The sequence below is a fragment of the Plasmodium chabaudi genome (genome assembly GCF_900002335.3).
Source record: "Plasmodium chabaudi chabaudi strain AS genome assembly, chromosome: 7".
Taxonomy (NCBI): Eukaryota; Apicomplexa; class Aconoidasida; order Haemosporida; family Plasmodiidae; genus Plasmodium; species Plasmodium chabaudi.
In genome coordinates, this window is record NC_030107.2 from 260,426 (window position 1) to 277,260 (window position 16,835).

General features: G+C 23.2%; 5 protein-coding genes across 5 annotated transcripts; 2 read left to right on the plus strand and 3 right to left on the minus strand.

Moving 5' to 3' along the window:
• Window positions 1–3,713: 3,713 nt before the first annotated feature.
• On the plus strand, window positions 3,714–7,523 carry PCHAS_0707100 (AP2 domain transcription factor AP2-O, putative; the record flags this gene model as incomplete). Its single annotated transcript, XM_051320987.1, has 1 exon — window positions 3,714–7,523. One exon carries the CDS (start codon window positions 3,714–3,716, stop codon window positions 7,521–7,523), a length of 3,810 nt encoding a protein of 1,269 aa, XP_051176935.1.
• An 804-nt stretch (window positions 7,524–8,327) lies between these two features.
• Window positions 8,328–9,371, minus strand: PCHAS_0707200 (alpha/beta hydrolase, putative; the record flags this gene model as incomplete). Its single annotated transcript, XM_730779.2, has 1 exon — window positions 8,328–9,371. One exon carries the CDS (start codon window positions 9,369–9,371, stop codon window positions 8,328–8,330), a length of 1,044 nt encoding a protein of 347 aa, XP_735872.2.
• Window positions 9,372–10,243: 872 nt separating this feature from the next.
• On the minus strand, window positions 10,244–11,437 carry PCHAS_0707300 (conserved Plasmodium protein, unknown function; the record flags this gene model as incomplete). The annotated part of the gene is made up of 1 exon (XM_016797619.1): window positions 10,244–11,437. One exon carries the CDS (start codon window positions 11,435–11,437, stop codon window positions 10,244–10,246), a length of 1,194 nt encoding a protein of 397 aa, XP_016653555.1.
• A 1,089-nt stretch (window positions 11,438–12,526) lies between these two features.
• Window positions 12,527–13,354, minus strand: PCHAS_0707400 (ATP synthase-associated protein, putative; the record flags this gene model as incomplete). The annotated part of the gene is made up of 1 exon (XM_731872.2): window positions 12,527–13,354. One exon carries the CDS (start codon window positions 13,352–13,354, stop codon window positions 12,527–12,529), a length of 828 nt encoding a protein of 275 aa, XP_736965.2.
• A 1,034-nt stretch (window positions 13,355–14,388) lies between these two features.
• Window positions 14,389–15,978, plus strand: PCHAS_0707500 (methyltransferase, putative; the record flags this gene model as incomplete). Its single annotated transcript, XM_016797620.1, has 1 exon — window positions 14,389–15,978. The coding sequence occupies one exon, from the start codon at window positions 14,389–14,391 to the stop codon at window positions 15,976–15,978; it is 1,590 nt and encodes a 529-aa protein (XP_016653556.1).
• Window positions 15,979–16,835: the final 857 nt, after the last annotated feature.

A 16,835-nucleotide genomic window follows, 5' to 3' on the forward strand; every position in this document is an offset into this window, starting at 1 on the left:
ACTCTAAGAATTTCGATATTTGGAATCTTAGGTATTAGCAATTTGACAAACACTCTCGCTAATCAGCAAAATGTATCAAATGCAAAGCTGGGGAAAGCAAAATAAGCCTAAGCATGAAATGGAAATATCATAAAATAAAAAAAATATAATAATATATTTTCCGTATATTGTTCATATAATTATTTAATAAAAATTACAAGAATAAAAAATATAACTATTATAGTATTATTCCCATTTGAATTGGTTATGCACATATTTTATTAAAATATTATATTTATTTTTCAAAGTGTTCAAAAATATATATTACTTATATATGTATACATAATATAATATGGACGAAAAAAAAATACCATTTATATCCTCATGTTTATTCATATATAAATATATATATATATATATATAGCTTAAAAAATATATTTATTAAAGTAATAAGAAAATCCAGAATAAAGAAAAGGCAAACCGGGTTTAAATACCCTTATTATATGTCCCATTGAAGTTTAAACCAAGTTAAATAGCTTTAAGAATGTTGCTATAATTATGCATACACATTGTATTATATATATTATTTTATATAGAGAAAAAGGTCTTATATTTTTTGAATAGTTACAATTAATTTGAGAAAATTGCTTTTTCTCCTTTATCAATTATTTTTTTATACCTTTATTATTTTTTTAGTGAAATAAAATTTCACATTATAGTAAAAAGAAAGCTAATTACTATTTTGTTCTTTCACACATATGCCATTATATTTTATTCCCATTTTGTTATATGAATTGATCGCCATGCCATATTCTACATTTACTTGTGTTTTTGAAAATATTTCACACACACACATTTCCCATAAGTTTAAAAAATAAACCAGTGATAAAAACATAATAATAGGGCGTAAGCATAACAACCAGAAATAAGTTCGTAGCAATTATAAAGAATGTATAATTGGCAAAAGAAATATATTATTCTTAATAAGATTATTCCAAATATCCCTTAGTTTGCAATATCATATAGATATACTTTTTTATTTGCTATTTTCTCCACCTGTTAATGCTTATATATTATATACTTATCGTTTAAGGTCCCCACGAAAAAATAAAAGGCATTCACACACACGCGTACAATGCACACACATAATTAAGCTATATTTTTTTTTATATTAAATGTGCATAAAAAAAAGGGGAGGAAATGATAAATTTTATGAACAAGTCAGAACAAAATTGTTGTTTTATAATTTGAAAAGTGTCGTGTATAAAATAGTAAAAATAAAAATTGAGAAACAATAACATAATAATAACTCAAATTTAATTCGTATAAATATGAGTAGAATATATATGTACGTTACCCCAATTACATTTTAAGTTACTCTTTTATATAATATACAAATTTATTTCATATTTGCCAACCATTCCCTATCACCTGTGTTATAATATTTAAGTAATAAAGTCAAAAAAATTATGTACCATGTGAAAAAATAAAATGCTTAAATTTTCCAGATATAAATTGATTCACTAATTTATGTACAAGCACACAATTTTATTTAGATATATAAATTTGTATTTATTTTTTAATATTTAAATTATAATTTTATTAATAAACAAATCTGAAGGTAATTTATTTGTTAAACAGATTTACACCCATTTTGATTTACACAATTAAAGTTTTTTTTTTAAATTGAACCAGCTGCTCTTTGAATTTATCTAAAAGCTATTAATATAAAAAAATGAAAACAGGACTAATTTGACGTAATTATAAAATTTATTACAAATATTTATTTATAATTATTTGTATATATTTAAGGCAACCATCAATTTCTTTTACCCAAATTCTCACAAGTAACATCTATAAATTTATTTCGCCTACAACCTCATGTAACAAATTGATTTAAATATAAGAAAAAAAATTGTCCTGTGAAATTTAAATATAATTATGTAAAGTACAAATATATTTTTTTTTCTTTCATTCACTTCTATACAATTTTGTGCATATAATTATTTATATTATTAACACAAATAAATATGCATATAAAAATAGGGGTATATATATGAGTCTATATACAACATATCAAAGGGTATATATGTAGGTGTACAAATTACAATTTTTTTTAATTTTTTCCCCATGTTTCTTTACAATAATATATGCATGTTAATAAAAATTTAATTGAAAATTATTTATAAATTTTTAATATACTTTTTTGTACCCAATATTTGCTGCACATTTTTTCCTTTTTCGATTTTTTCACGTTAACATGTGAAATCAAATTCAAATAGAACGGTTAACAAGATAAAAACGAAAAAAAGAAAAAAGTCCAAGATTGTTGCTTTATATATTTTGTAACTCTTCATGGTATTTATTTACTGTAATTAATTTTTTTTTTATTTATTTTTCTCACCTTTTTTGGCGTTTTATATATTCTCTATTTTTTAAATTAAAATTAATCGAAAACACTCGAAATTATAGAACATAGATTTTTATTTTAAAAAAAATATTAAAAAAATTAAAATAGTATTGTTCTGAGAAAAATAAAAATATTGTAGTTTGTTTTTTGTGTATGTTTTATTATGTGTGTGTACACACATATATATATTCCCATATATAATATATATATATGTATATATATACATGTTTCGATATTTATATGTGTATATAAGTTCATTATATGCGTAACTTATCAATCTCATTAATTTTACTGTTCTTAAACCATAATTTATAGAATTATTTTGTTTATTTAATTATATATTTGTTATAATCTTTATTTTTAAATGTAGACAAATAAATATGTACATATACCAAATAATTATTGCTTGTTCATATAATATTAACTACCAGAGAGTATTATGTATTTTTTTTTTTTTTTATGTTATTTTATTTAAATTAGCTAGAATTAAAAATACGTTTTTTTAATAAAAAAATAATAATTGAACGAAAAGGAATTAAATATAAAATATATATATGTATTAAAAAATATATTTACATATATAGGAATATATAAGTTCTTATACACATTTAAATGGATATATAAATATGTATACTAACATATATGTTGCGTATATTTTTATTTTTTTTGTAAATCCTTTACGTGTTTATATTTAAAACAACATATATATAGTTACCTATACATATATTGTAGTTGATAACCAATTACATTTGTCTATGCTCTATACATTTAAATTGTATTTTAATTAAGATCAATAAAATAGTAATGTAAAAACATTATTATAAATAGTTTATATATATATTCAAATTAAAAAAAAATCAAAAAAGGAACTAAAAAATGTTATATTCAAAATTCAATTTATTAATTACATATATATATGTTTGTGTGTAGTTTTTTGTTTGTTTTATTTTTTTTATACCTATTTATATGTCTATGAAAGCGAAAAGCTTTTCCATAAGTGGATATAAATGTACACACATGCGCCAATTTAAGCATCCATACTGTCATACATACTTATGTTTATACATGCACAAAAGTTACCAATGTTTCATTTAGTAGATCCATTCTAAACATAAATATGCCTACAATTACAACACATAATGGTTATAAATATTCATTTTTTTATTGTGTAAATTAATTTTTTTTTTTGCTCTTTATACAGTTCTCATAACATATTTAATAATATCTTTGGAAAGTAAGAATATTTTTAAGCAAATTAAAAAAAACATTTATAAGGGGTGTGCTTGCAATTATAAGCTAAAAAACAGCGAGGCCATTTACATATATGGACAATAATGAGCACCAACAAACAATAAATAAAATTCATTTGCATATTTTAAAAGTAAAAAAACAAATGAATAATCCACACACTATGAATAGTAGTAATGCTAATAACACAAACAGCGACAAAGAACAAGGGGATAATATAAATAAAAACTCTTCCGAATTAAAAGAGAATTGCAAAATGGAAAATAACATGACTAGCAATTCTACCACCAATCATCAAAATAATATAGTTTCAAACACAGTTAACAGTCCCAATGTAACAGATTTAAAAAATGACATAATTAACAATGACAATTGTATAAAGTCTAATACTAATATAAGCCAAAATGACGAAATACAAAATGAAACAGACCTCGATATAAAATCTTCCGTTTTATCTGATCAAAAATGTTTTAGTGTAAACGATGGGGAAGAAAATAAGGGTCCTGAATTTGATGGTAAGATACTTTATAGATATTTCGAAACTAGTGACTATTTTAATAAAATATATAAAATGGATGCATATCTATTTATTTTTACAGGAATTTCTGATGATATACTTTTCGAGACACACAAATTGAATGAGTTAAGTTCAAAGGAAAGTGACGAAAATAGCGAAAAAAACTATACTCCCAATTTTAGCTTCCAAAAAGAGGAAAATAATAATGCCACCATTTTCAACAATAATGATGATGATTATGTTTCTGCCGAATCAAATAATGTGTCCTTACAAAAAACTGACATTGAAAATGTAAAATCAACAAACTTAAATGAGCATAATATAAAGGATTGCAATATAAATGAAACGGGAAGTAGTGATCAAAACGAATCTTTAAATCATTGTGATTATATTATTGATGATAATTACAAAGTACAAAATAACAATATGGATGATGAAAATTATAGTAGAATGTTTAAAAAAAGAAACACTTCAGATATGCTCCTAAATTGTATGGACAAAAAACAAAAAATAGATATCACAGTCTTAGAATCGAGCAATCTCAAATTGGCTAGCCAATTGGATACTGAAGTTGCCGAAGTAGACAATAATGAAAATGAAAAAAAAAATACACACAAAGAAGACGAAAATAAAATAAGTGAGAATTCCGATCAAGAAGTTGATGTAAAAAGTGCCGACTCGATTCAGGAAAATAATGCAATATATGACATATTAAAAAATACAGAAGAAAAAGATGTACCTACTTCTAATCCTATAAAAGCGTCAAACAATGACGATGTACAAAACAATATTATTGAGCAAGACTCGATAAATGTAACCCCAAATGATGCATCTATTTCAAATATAGAATCTAGTACTAAATGTATTGCTAATACTATGCTGTCATTCTATGATTCCATCAATTGGGAAGCAGAGCAAAAGGCAACAGATGCTGAACATGATAATAACAAATATAGTATACATTCAGAGGAGGATCAAATATCTGGAAATTTTAGTGAATTGGAAAATCCATGGAATTTGAATACACAATCTAGTTTTCATACAAACACCATAAACACCAGTTTAAACAAAAATGTTATAGTTATATCAAATAGTGATGATGAAAATAAAAATAATATGGAAGAAGTGAATAATGAAAAGGTCAAATTTGATCAAATAAATAAAGCATCTAATAATATAAACCCTAGTAGTGATAAAAAAATTATTTCACATTCCGAACAATGCAGCAATAACAATAGTAAAGGTGCCAATTTCAATAATAGCACCGAATTAAATGCAAGTAGCGAATGCAAAATGAAAACAAAAAATATGATAATCAATAAAGAAGCGGTGCAAAATAATCACATTTTAAGTAAGACAAATAAAAATGGGTCTACCGAATTGTATAAGAATAAGGTTAACTATTTAAAGGATGTTGATATGATGATAAACAATTATGACACTGACATTACAATGAAGGATGTGTCCAAAAATAATATCAACATCGATAATGAAATATCTTTAAAAAACTGGAGCAAGGATACGATTAATAATAATGAACGTAGTGAAAGTGATGAAACAGATTGTACACATGAAGTAGATCAATTTCATAATATAATTAATACAAATTTAAACATAAATAATGGTGACAAAATTAATGTTAATCCTGATAATTGTATGTATATAAATAATCCAAATTTATTAAATTCTGTTGAAAATAATAATATTATAAATATAAACAAAATTGATAACCAAAAATATATAGATGTAAATGATTCAAATTTTGATACTATAGATGCTGCTACGAATTTTGATAATTTAAGTGGAAGTGAAAGTAGAAGAGGAAGTGATAATATTAGCGAAAGAGAAGAGATTGATAATGAAAAAAAATGCTTTACTAATGTAGATCAAGAAAATGATAAATATATGCAATGGTTTGATACGATATATACTGTTTGTGTAAAGTTAGATGAACTTTGTTGTAAATTAAACAGTAGCTTTCCTCATTCTATGGACATCTGGAATAACAGTGGAAAAGTAAATATGTATCAACTTAAATCTGTATTTAATATAAATGAAAATTGGAATAACATATATAATCAAGATTATAAAAAAAATAAAAATGATATATTATTAGATGTTAATATTCAAAAAAGTTATAATAATCAAACTTGTAGAAATTATAATAAAAATGGAATCTTAACTTCAAATATTTCAAATGAAATAAACAATAATGAATGCCAATATACGTTGAAAGATGGTACAATCATAGATAATAAAAATAATTTATTATCAAATCATAATAATATTAACAATTGTGTTAATTATGATGTAGACAAAAATAATTATTCGAAAGTTGAAATAAATAATTATGTAAATAGTTATAACACAGATAATTTTAATAATAATTTAGTGCATCTAGATAATGGATTAATTTGTAAAAATAGAAGTAATAAAAATGTAAATGAAAATAATAATGTTAATATGAACCCACCAAAAAATAATGGAATCATTAATAATAATGTTAAAATGGCACAAATATATGGAAGTGGAAATGGAAATGGAAATGAAAATACTATAAAAAATGTTATGTATTATCAAAATAAGCAATATAATGTTGGACCAAATTTAGAGAATAATAAAATTCCAATTAATTCTAATAATGGAAATATGAATTCAATTTTGAATCTTACATCTAACAATATGTGTAACATTAATAATATGGGTTCTAACTTAGTAGATAATATGTATTCTATATATGGTAACATAACAAATCCTGTTAATAATAAAAATAATATAAACATCCACAGATATAATAATGATATGACTAACTATATGAATATAAATAATGTACATAATCTATATAGCAATACTAATGGTGTAGCTAGTGTAAACCCCGAAATGGATGGCAAAAAAATGAAAAATAGTAAAAAAAATTCAAACAATGTAATAAATAAAAATACAGAAAAAAATAATAATACTAAAAAAAGAAATTCAGTTAACAGAAGTAATAATAGAATTATAAAAGATGAAAGTGAATTCGAATATTTATTAGATTTACCAGATAAAGACGGACCAAATTTAGATAATCCTGAAGATTTAAAATGTGATATTGCTGGAGTATATTGGGATAAAAGAAGTTGGATTGCATCTTGGTATGATAATGGCAAAAGATATTATAAATCTTTCTCTGCTAAAACTCATGGGTTCTATAAATCGAAATTTTGGGCAATTAAAGTACGTCTATCAAAAGTTAAAGGACAAACCATCTTTGGAAAACATAACAGGAAACCAAAAAATAACAACCCGAATAATGAAACTATTAATTCTATTCCATATAATACAAATATCGCCGTAGGAAACGACTGTGTCGCTATCGATAATGTATGAAATGTTTGGTAATGCTGATCATGTTTGGTAATGCTTGATCATGCTTGGTTGTACGCTGCTTGAATAAGTGCAAGCAGTTTCTATTATCAAATTTGCAGTACTTCTAAAGTAGAAGCGTAAAGTAATGGCAAGTGGATTGGCCATGAGACTTGCCATATTGTTTAAATTAAATTCCGAATTGGAACCGAATTAAACGCATAATTGATAGTGCAAAGAAAATATTAAATAATATTTCAACTGCACCATACTTTTTTTTTTCCATGCAAGGGAAGCACTTTTATTTCCTTGTCATAATGAATAAGTAAATATGTACAAAGCACTAAAGTAGTGTATACGTGCATATTTATTTATTCTTTAATTTATATTTTTATTTAAATTATAATTCACGTTTGTTAAAATACAATTAAAATATTAACATGTGCATATTTTATTGTCTAATCAATGATTTATTTGTTGTAGTTGCATGTACATTTCATGTCTTATTTAAAATTAGACTCTATTTTTTTTTTACTTTGTATTTCTCACTTTGTTATTTGCCACATTTTTTTTTCTCTTCCATTTTAATCATGCAAATATAAACTAACACAATAAACTTCATACGAATTAAAACATTTATACACAGTATGTACAAAAGGGATTAACACTGGGTTGACGAAAAAAAGGGGAGAGAAAGAAGAGAGGAATGACAAAACAAAAAACAAAAACGTAGGATGACAATGGCACAACCTATTTCCTTCTTCTAAACTATATAACTGAAATTTTTTATGTAAATTTAAGAAAATATGATAGTTAAACTTTTCAATTTTATAAGGAAATCGTTTGGTTAATAATTTGGGCACACTCATGGGGTGCATCTACATATACAGCATGAGATGAGTTTTCTAAAATAAAACTTTTGGAGTTAGGAAAAAAATTTTTAATAATTTGATCATAATCAGGTATAGTATAAGCTAGATCTGATTTCTTTGCTATTACAAAACTACAGGGATTCATATATTTATATTTTTCAAAATTTAATGGAAAATTTGTAATATTATGAATTTCATTATATATCGTCTCAACATTTATATTCCATGTTAATTTATTTTTTTGTTCATTGTCTTTAAGTGACATACAAATAAATTGTGAAAATGAATCTGGAATGTTTGGTAATTCTTCTTTTAAATATTTTAAAAATTCTAATTTATTTTTCGGATTTTTATTTATTTTTATATCATATAATGTTTTACTCATTTTTCGAATACTATAAGGTAATGCAATTTCTATATTATTCGAATAATAATTATAAGGTAATATATCCATTATTATTAGATGAGAAAATAAAGTTGGATTTTTTAATGCAGTATACATTGATACCTTTCCTCCCAAACTAAAGCCAACTAAACAACAACTTGTTATATTTAATTTAGTTAACACATTTTTTATATCTTCTTCAATATTATCATATTTCATATCATTCGTATGTTTAGACTCTCCATGATTTGGTAAGTCTATTGATACTATTTTATTTGATTTAAGTAATTTATTAAAATTACGAAAATTTCTTTTACTTCCATAACAACCATGTAATATTACAATAGGAATATTTTTTGTCTCTTCTTTATATATACTACTATTATTACGTATTGTAAAAGATATTCCATCAATCATATCTACAATTTCTTTATCATCATTATTATATGACTCATAAGAAAAATATGCTTTATTTTTATTTCCACCTTTTCCATTTATTGTGCATATTTTACCTTTATATTTATAGTTCAAAATATTATTTCCATTACTTAACGAGTGATATATATTTTTATTTATCCGGTGAAACTTATTTAACTTATATAAAAATCCATTCATTGTTTTCCTTTTATTATTATAATACCGATTAACTTTATTATCATTTTCAAACTTTTCTACAATATTTTTTTCAAAAAAAAAAAAAAAAACAAACCCTCCGAAATCTTAAACATATAAAAAAGGGTAAACAACGAAAGTACTAAAGACTTCATTTTTTCCATATATTTTTTTTTATTGCCCCTTAAAAAAATATGCATACATATATTATTTTAGTCAAATACCCGCATTTACTTATTTTGTGTTGTTTTTACCTTACTTGTTCATATTTTTTTTCATAAATAATACATAATTTTTTTTTTTAATTATTTTTTTAGCTAGTTATTTGTTTGTTCAAAATTAATTTTTTTTTTACACACCTACTATGTTTTTTTTATTACCATTTTGGCCACTTTAAATATGACTTTTACAGTTATATTATAGTATTTTTTTTCGAATTAAAAAATAATTTAAATATATCCTATCATGTTTTTGACTATAAATTATGTAGAGCAAATATATGCATGTGTAAGCCTATTACACATATACAGTTTGAAAAATCAGTGAAACAAAAAAAGTTTAACACACTATAAATTATCATGTCACAAATAATGATATATACAACATGTGGTATTATGGTTACAAAAAATTTGAACATTTTTAGACGATTTATTTGTGGTAAAAATATTAAAATGGATTTCTCACAAATTATTATGTAACTTTTTTCATGTTTTTTCTTTTTTGGTTTAACCTTTAATTTGAGGAAACAAAAAATGAGGATTTCCCACAAAAACCTTTTGTACTAGCCCAAGTCCTACTAATATCTTTGTTACATTCGTTTAACTTCGCGAATACTATAATTGTTACTATTTTCTGATCGGTGCTAATTACACATTTCATTCCTTATATGCAAATGTAAATTCCCTTTTGGGTATTACTTTGTTTTCAAAATTAATATCAGCGTTGCACAGTTCATTATTCCCCTCCAAATAATTTAAATATTTTTTAAAATATATATATTTTTTACACAATTCAAATTCTTTAAGCATACATTTTTTTTCTTGTAATTTTGATAATTCTTGATTGTATAAATAATTATATACCAAGTTGGGATGTGGTAAAGAACTACTACTACCACTTGAACCCGTATTTTCTAAATCAAAAAATCCGGAATCCTTATTCCTAACAATTTTATTAAACATTGAATTGTTTTCGTTTTCTTCATTTTCTAGCCTATCTTCAAAATTGGGGGTATATTTATTTTTATAATTTTCGTCTTCTTTCCATAGTGTATCATTTTCCTTTTTCTTATTTAAATTGGAGAACTGTTCATTTTTAAGTTTAAAGACAGAATATTTTACATTTTTATAAAATACTTTTTTTAAAATTATTACTAATTTTTTAATGCCATTCAATTTGTCATCTTTATCAATAGTACTACTATCTGAACTATAACAAAAAGATTGGCATTTATTATTTTTTTCTGATAAAAATCTGTTGTTAAGAATGTTTTTGTTTTCATATTTAGATTCAAAAACATTGCTAATAAATAAATGTAATATAAATTTAATTTTGTTCTTTATCATAATAACTAATCGTTTTATAACAAAACTTTTATTTTGTTCATAAATTTCATTCATTTTGACTATTATATTATTTATAAATAATTTATCATAAGTATTTTTACGGGCATGTGCCTTCATTATATTATTTTTAAATTCATTACATCTTCTACATAGTTCCCTAATAACATATCTTTTACTATTGTCCACATTTTTGTTCAATACATTACATAATGAAGCACAGGAATATCCAATCCGCAATGCTTTAGATATAGCTATTTCATATTTCTTAAAATTTACTTCAAAATTTTCACTTTCTTCTATTATTTTTTTCTCTAAGTCATTTTTATATTTTTTTAATTTATTGTTCTCCAAAATTAATTCTGATATTTTTTCATTATAATTTTTTACTTTTTTATGTGTATCAAAGACAGGAAATTTTGTGTAAATGTATTTATTGGAACCTTCTACTTTATTTTTATCAGTAATATAATTATATTCTATTTTTTTATTTGTATTTTCCATCATGTCTGATAAAAATTATATAAAGCTTCATAATTTTTACATTTTTTGTTGTCTTTCTTTGCTTCTACAAAGGTGTACTTTTTTTTTTAAAGTGTGTAGCTCTTATAAAATGTATATTATTTAATTTATGGGTTTTAATTTCTCAAAAAAATTATTAATTTTACATTGCACTGTGCATAATATTACAATGCCAAAAATATTATTTTTTTTTATGTATCAATAATTTATGAACAAATAATAATTTTTATGTATTTTTTAATTTAGCTAGATACACTAAATGAAAAGATTTCCTCTGTTGTAAAATTTTCCTAATGTATGCATGTGCATGCATATATACTACTTTCATAATAAATAAATATTTTTTATTTCCCTCACAAAGGTGAAGTAAAATACTTTGAAAATTTATGATTAAGCTTTTATTAATTATGAAAATTATTATGTAATTTATTATGTAATTAAAAATGTACCAATTTTATGAATGTTCATATTATTTTTCAAGAATATATATAATCTATATGAACAAATCATATTTTTTTTATAAAACTAATTTATGTCTAAATGTTATGATTGGCTATCTTTTATTGCCAGCTAGCGAAAAAATATTACTTTATATTTTCAAAATGTAATAATAAAAAATTTTAATGATAATCTTATTGATTTTGTTTAGTTTTTTTTCATTTACCCATCACAAATATTATTATGAGGGATTACGAAAAATCCAAATACATATGCACATATATGTGTATGTATTTCATATATATTATGAAAGATACATATGTAAAGCGTGCATGGAAAAAATATAATGATAATACTGAAAAATTAAGTATACACAAAAATGTATGTAATAATTGTATGCACACTATATAAAAATCACGCATTCCTCAATTTGCTACTTTAATATGTAGCCACTGCTTCATTCACAAATTCTAAGTTTGTGATGTTCATATAAGAATATGACCGTGTTCATGCATAGCTTGTATCATTGCAAAAACAGTTGCACCCCTTCGCTTTTGTTCTATATAATTGATTTAATTATTTTTTATAATATACACAAGGGTTTGCTTAATGTTTATTCTGTACAATAGTATAAACTTAAGAGTATTGATAATCTGGGGCAGCAATATATGCCTTCGATTTTTTATTTCGTCTATCTTCAATATAATTATGTCCATAATTAAGTTTATGCTCATCCCATTTACATTGCATATATTCGTTAAACCATTTCACACATTTTTGATTACTTGTATTAGGATTCATATGAAAAGAATGTGTTAATAAACATTTATATTCTTCTATAGCTAAATATTTACAAGCATCATTTGGATTATCGACATTTATCCTTTCTGTATACAAATTTAATTTATTTCTAATATCATTTTCAGTATTCAATGAATTCATATCTTTATTTATAATAGCATTATTGTCACTATTTTTGAAATTATATAAGCCATGATTATGTGCTAATAAAAGTTCCCAATCGGATGAAAAATGTTTATTTTTATTTAATGTTTTAAATCCTTCTTCAGGATATAAATCGCTAGCTATATTACTATAATTTGTATTAATACGTTCATCCGCTTGATTTACTTTATTTTTTTTAAACACTACATTTTTATTAATAGGAAATGGATAATCTACTGGTTGATTTTTTTTATGGTCCTTTTCATCATCTTCGTCATATACTTGGACACCTGTATATCTATCAATACTTTTTTTTTCCACCCCATGTTTATATTTATTTATATTTTCATTACTATCAATAAAAGGGTTTATTGGTATTTTTTTTAATATATCAATAATTGAATCATTATTACTTGTATTATTATCTTCATAAGCATAGGATGCCTTATTTATATCACCACCATTTTTTTCACATTTAATTATCTTTGGTTTTTGAAATAAAATATCTTTTAATATCATCTTTAAATAAGCAAATATACTTTTTTACACACACACAAAAAAAAAAAAAAAAAAATTAGCTAGCTATTATGAGAAATAAATTTAAGCTTTTTATTTTTTTTTAGTGAATGAAAAAAATATCATTCTTCAAAAATGAGCATATGCCAATCTGTATTATTTGCTTACATTTTGGGCCAAAACTATTTAGCCATTTCTTTGCATATTCTTCTGTACTTTTCTGTAAATTTCGTTATTTGCTTTTGTATATATTTTGAAATAAAAGAAAATAAAAAAAGTGTTTTACGAAACACAATTTATTCTCAAAGGAAATATAGATAACAATTTATTTGGCTACTTTAATGAGTATCAATTTTTTGTTTTTATTTATATTCATATTTAATCGTATTTTCTCTCCAATAGTTTTTAGCTTTTTATTGGATTGTTCATTCTTTCGCTATTTTATCCTCACTATTTTGTTATTTTACTATTTTATATTCTAATATTTTATTAGTTAACTATTTTTAATTTTTTCTTTTTCATTTTTTTTTTCATATGTCATCCCTTTTTCAATGTGCACAACTTGCTGATAGCATATTTTTTTTTTTTTTTTTTTTTTTTTTTTAAATAATTGCGGTACTATATATGTTCCTCATTTTCCTTTAGTTTTGCTCCTTTTTATAAACAAATTTTTTAAGTAATAAAAAAAGTAAAAATATAATTTATTCCAAATTGGAAAAATAAAATATGCTTGTTTTATTTGATTTGACAATGCTTAATTAATTTCTACCTACTTATAACCAGTTCATACAATTTGGTTCATTTCCCATCGTTCAAAACTTTCCAACCACTCTAATATTTGGAATTTTGCAATTTTGTAATTTTTCGACTTACAAGTTCACGGCTTTACGACAGATCACAAGCCATGCAATTGCATACGAATCCCTATTGTGAAAAATAAACGTGGGAAAAAACTGAACTAGATATAGCAGAATAAATAATAATAGTTGGTGATAGTCCTTCTTTATAAGAATAGATTATTTTTAAAAATAAACAAGATGGAAGAAATAATTGATGATTTAATTTATTATGTTCGAACCGATGAGATAGAGGAAATACAAAAGATATTAGAAAATGAGGATATAAAAACAATAAACAATATAAAGGATGAAAATAACAATTCATTATTACATTTTGCTTGTGCAAATAATAATGTAGATATGATTCGATTTCTATTATATGAATGTACTATTGATTATAACTTATTTAACAATAGTGGGAACAGTCCTTTATTATGGGCTATACAAAATAAGAACCTTGAAGCAATCAAAGAAGTTCTTTTTTTCGATTATTATTTACATAAAATGGAATATATAGCTATTGAGAAGAAGCCAAATGAACTTTATGAAAATATATTTAAAGAACTAATTACTCCAACCTTTTTAAAAACAAATTATAAATTAAGTAACCAAATAAAAAACAAAATTAATGCTTTAAACATACTTGATTATTTTACTTTTTTACATACAAATGATAAGTTAGAAGATTATTCATTTCCTAATAAGCATGAACTTGATTTATATAAAGAAAGAAATAAAATATATTTATTAAAAAATAATGAGTTTTCTAAAAATATATTATCTGAATCTTTTAATATACAAAATGAAAATATATTACACTTAATTTTAAATCATCCTATATCTAGCATTTTAGACAATCAAGAAAGTGTTGAAAATAATCCAAACTTTAAATTGAATAATAATGTAGACCCGGTTAATAACAACGAGGTTAAAGAAAATGATTTCACAACGAACATCAGTGAAGCGAAAATAGTTCAAGAACAAGTACACGAATTAATAATTAATGAATCAGTTAAAATTGATAAACAAAATGTAATAATAAAAATAAGAGAAATCGGATTAAATTATTATGGTAAATGCATTGATGATAATAATTTAGAAAATGATTTAACCGGAATTAATATTTGGGAATGCAGTATCATAGCAAGTAAATGGCTAGCTGATATATGTATACAAGATAATTCTATTTTTAGTAATAAAAATATATTAGAAATAGGATCAGGATGTGCTTTAAATTCTCTTTCTTTATTTATACATTCCAATATTGTAGGTCGAACAAATTCAAGTGTAGGACCAGCCAATTTAGTAATTAGCGATATTAACGAGTTTACACTAGACAATATATTATATAATGCTCAAATAAATAAAGAGTTATTAAATTATTGTGATCCAAATTGGGAAAATAAAATAAAAATATGTAATATGGATTGGACAAATGATAATACATATTTAAAAGATGTAGATAATCAAACATATTTAAAATATGATTGTATTATTGGTAGTGATCTTATATATGATAAAAATATTGTACCATCTATTTTATTCTTATTAAATAATTTATTAAAAAAAAATGGAATCTTTTTTTATGTTTGTAAACAAAATAGAGATGGTGTTGAACTTTTTTTTGATCAATTAAAACAAAATTTTATTGTTGAATTTTTCAAACCACCAGAAAATTATTTTATCAACACGTTTATTAATATGGATCAAGAATTGTTTGACACAAAGTTTTCAGAATTTGGATCTTCAAACCAGATAGTAATGATAAAATGTGTGCCCTCACAATAGTTCCACTGCTTATATATAATTAGTTAACTTTTTATGAACAATATAAATTGGCTGACTAATACATGTACCAGGCTTTTCTATTTTTGGCTATACTTATGGGAAACCCCAAAGTGTAGCTACCTCTCATTCGTTTTGCATTTACTTCGTTTTTACTGTCACTATTTTGTCACTTTATAAAATTTGGCATGATTTATGCATATTTTGTTAACCAATGGGCTATCCAATTTAGCCGCCAAACCGTTAAAAACGGAAAAATTAAAAATTAAAAAAAAAACAAAAAAATTAAAAATAAAAAAAAAATAAAAAAATATTCTTTGTAATATACCATTTTTGGTATAGAAAAATAATATATTAATATAATATACATTTTTTTGGGAATTTTTTTGGAATTTTTTTGGCATTTTTTGGGCCCCCCCGTATTTTGCCCTGCTTGGGGGCGATTAAAGTGGTATGCCCGGTGAACTGGCAAAGTGACTTGTGCTTATTTTATATGCGCATAATATATTTGAAAAAATTGGATGTTTTTGCCAATTAAATAATTGCCCTTACCCTATATATGCATAAGCAGTAATATTTATTTACTTGAAGGTATATATATTTGGTGGGGGATTAAAAAATATGCATAAAAATATATAGGAACAAATATTAATTTATATACTATATTATATATGCCCCTTTATAATTTTCCTGCTTTAATTTAAATCAAAGCCCATACTGTTTGTCGGTCAAAATTTTAAGAATTACTTCAAAAAAATACTGCAGTATCAGTATATTATAATAATAATACACAGTAAAAAATTTAAATTTCTTATAATTATAAATAAAATATATCCATTATTATTTTCTCATTTCGTAAT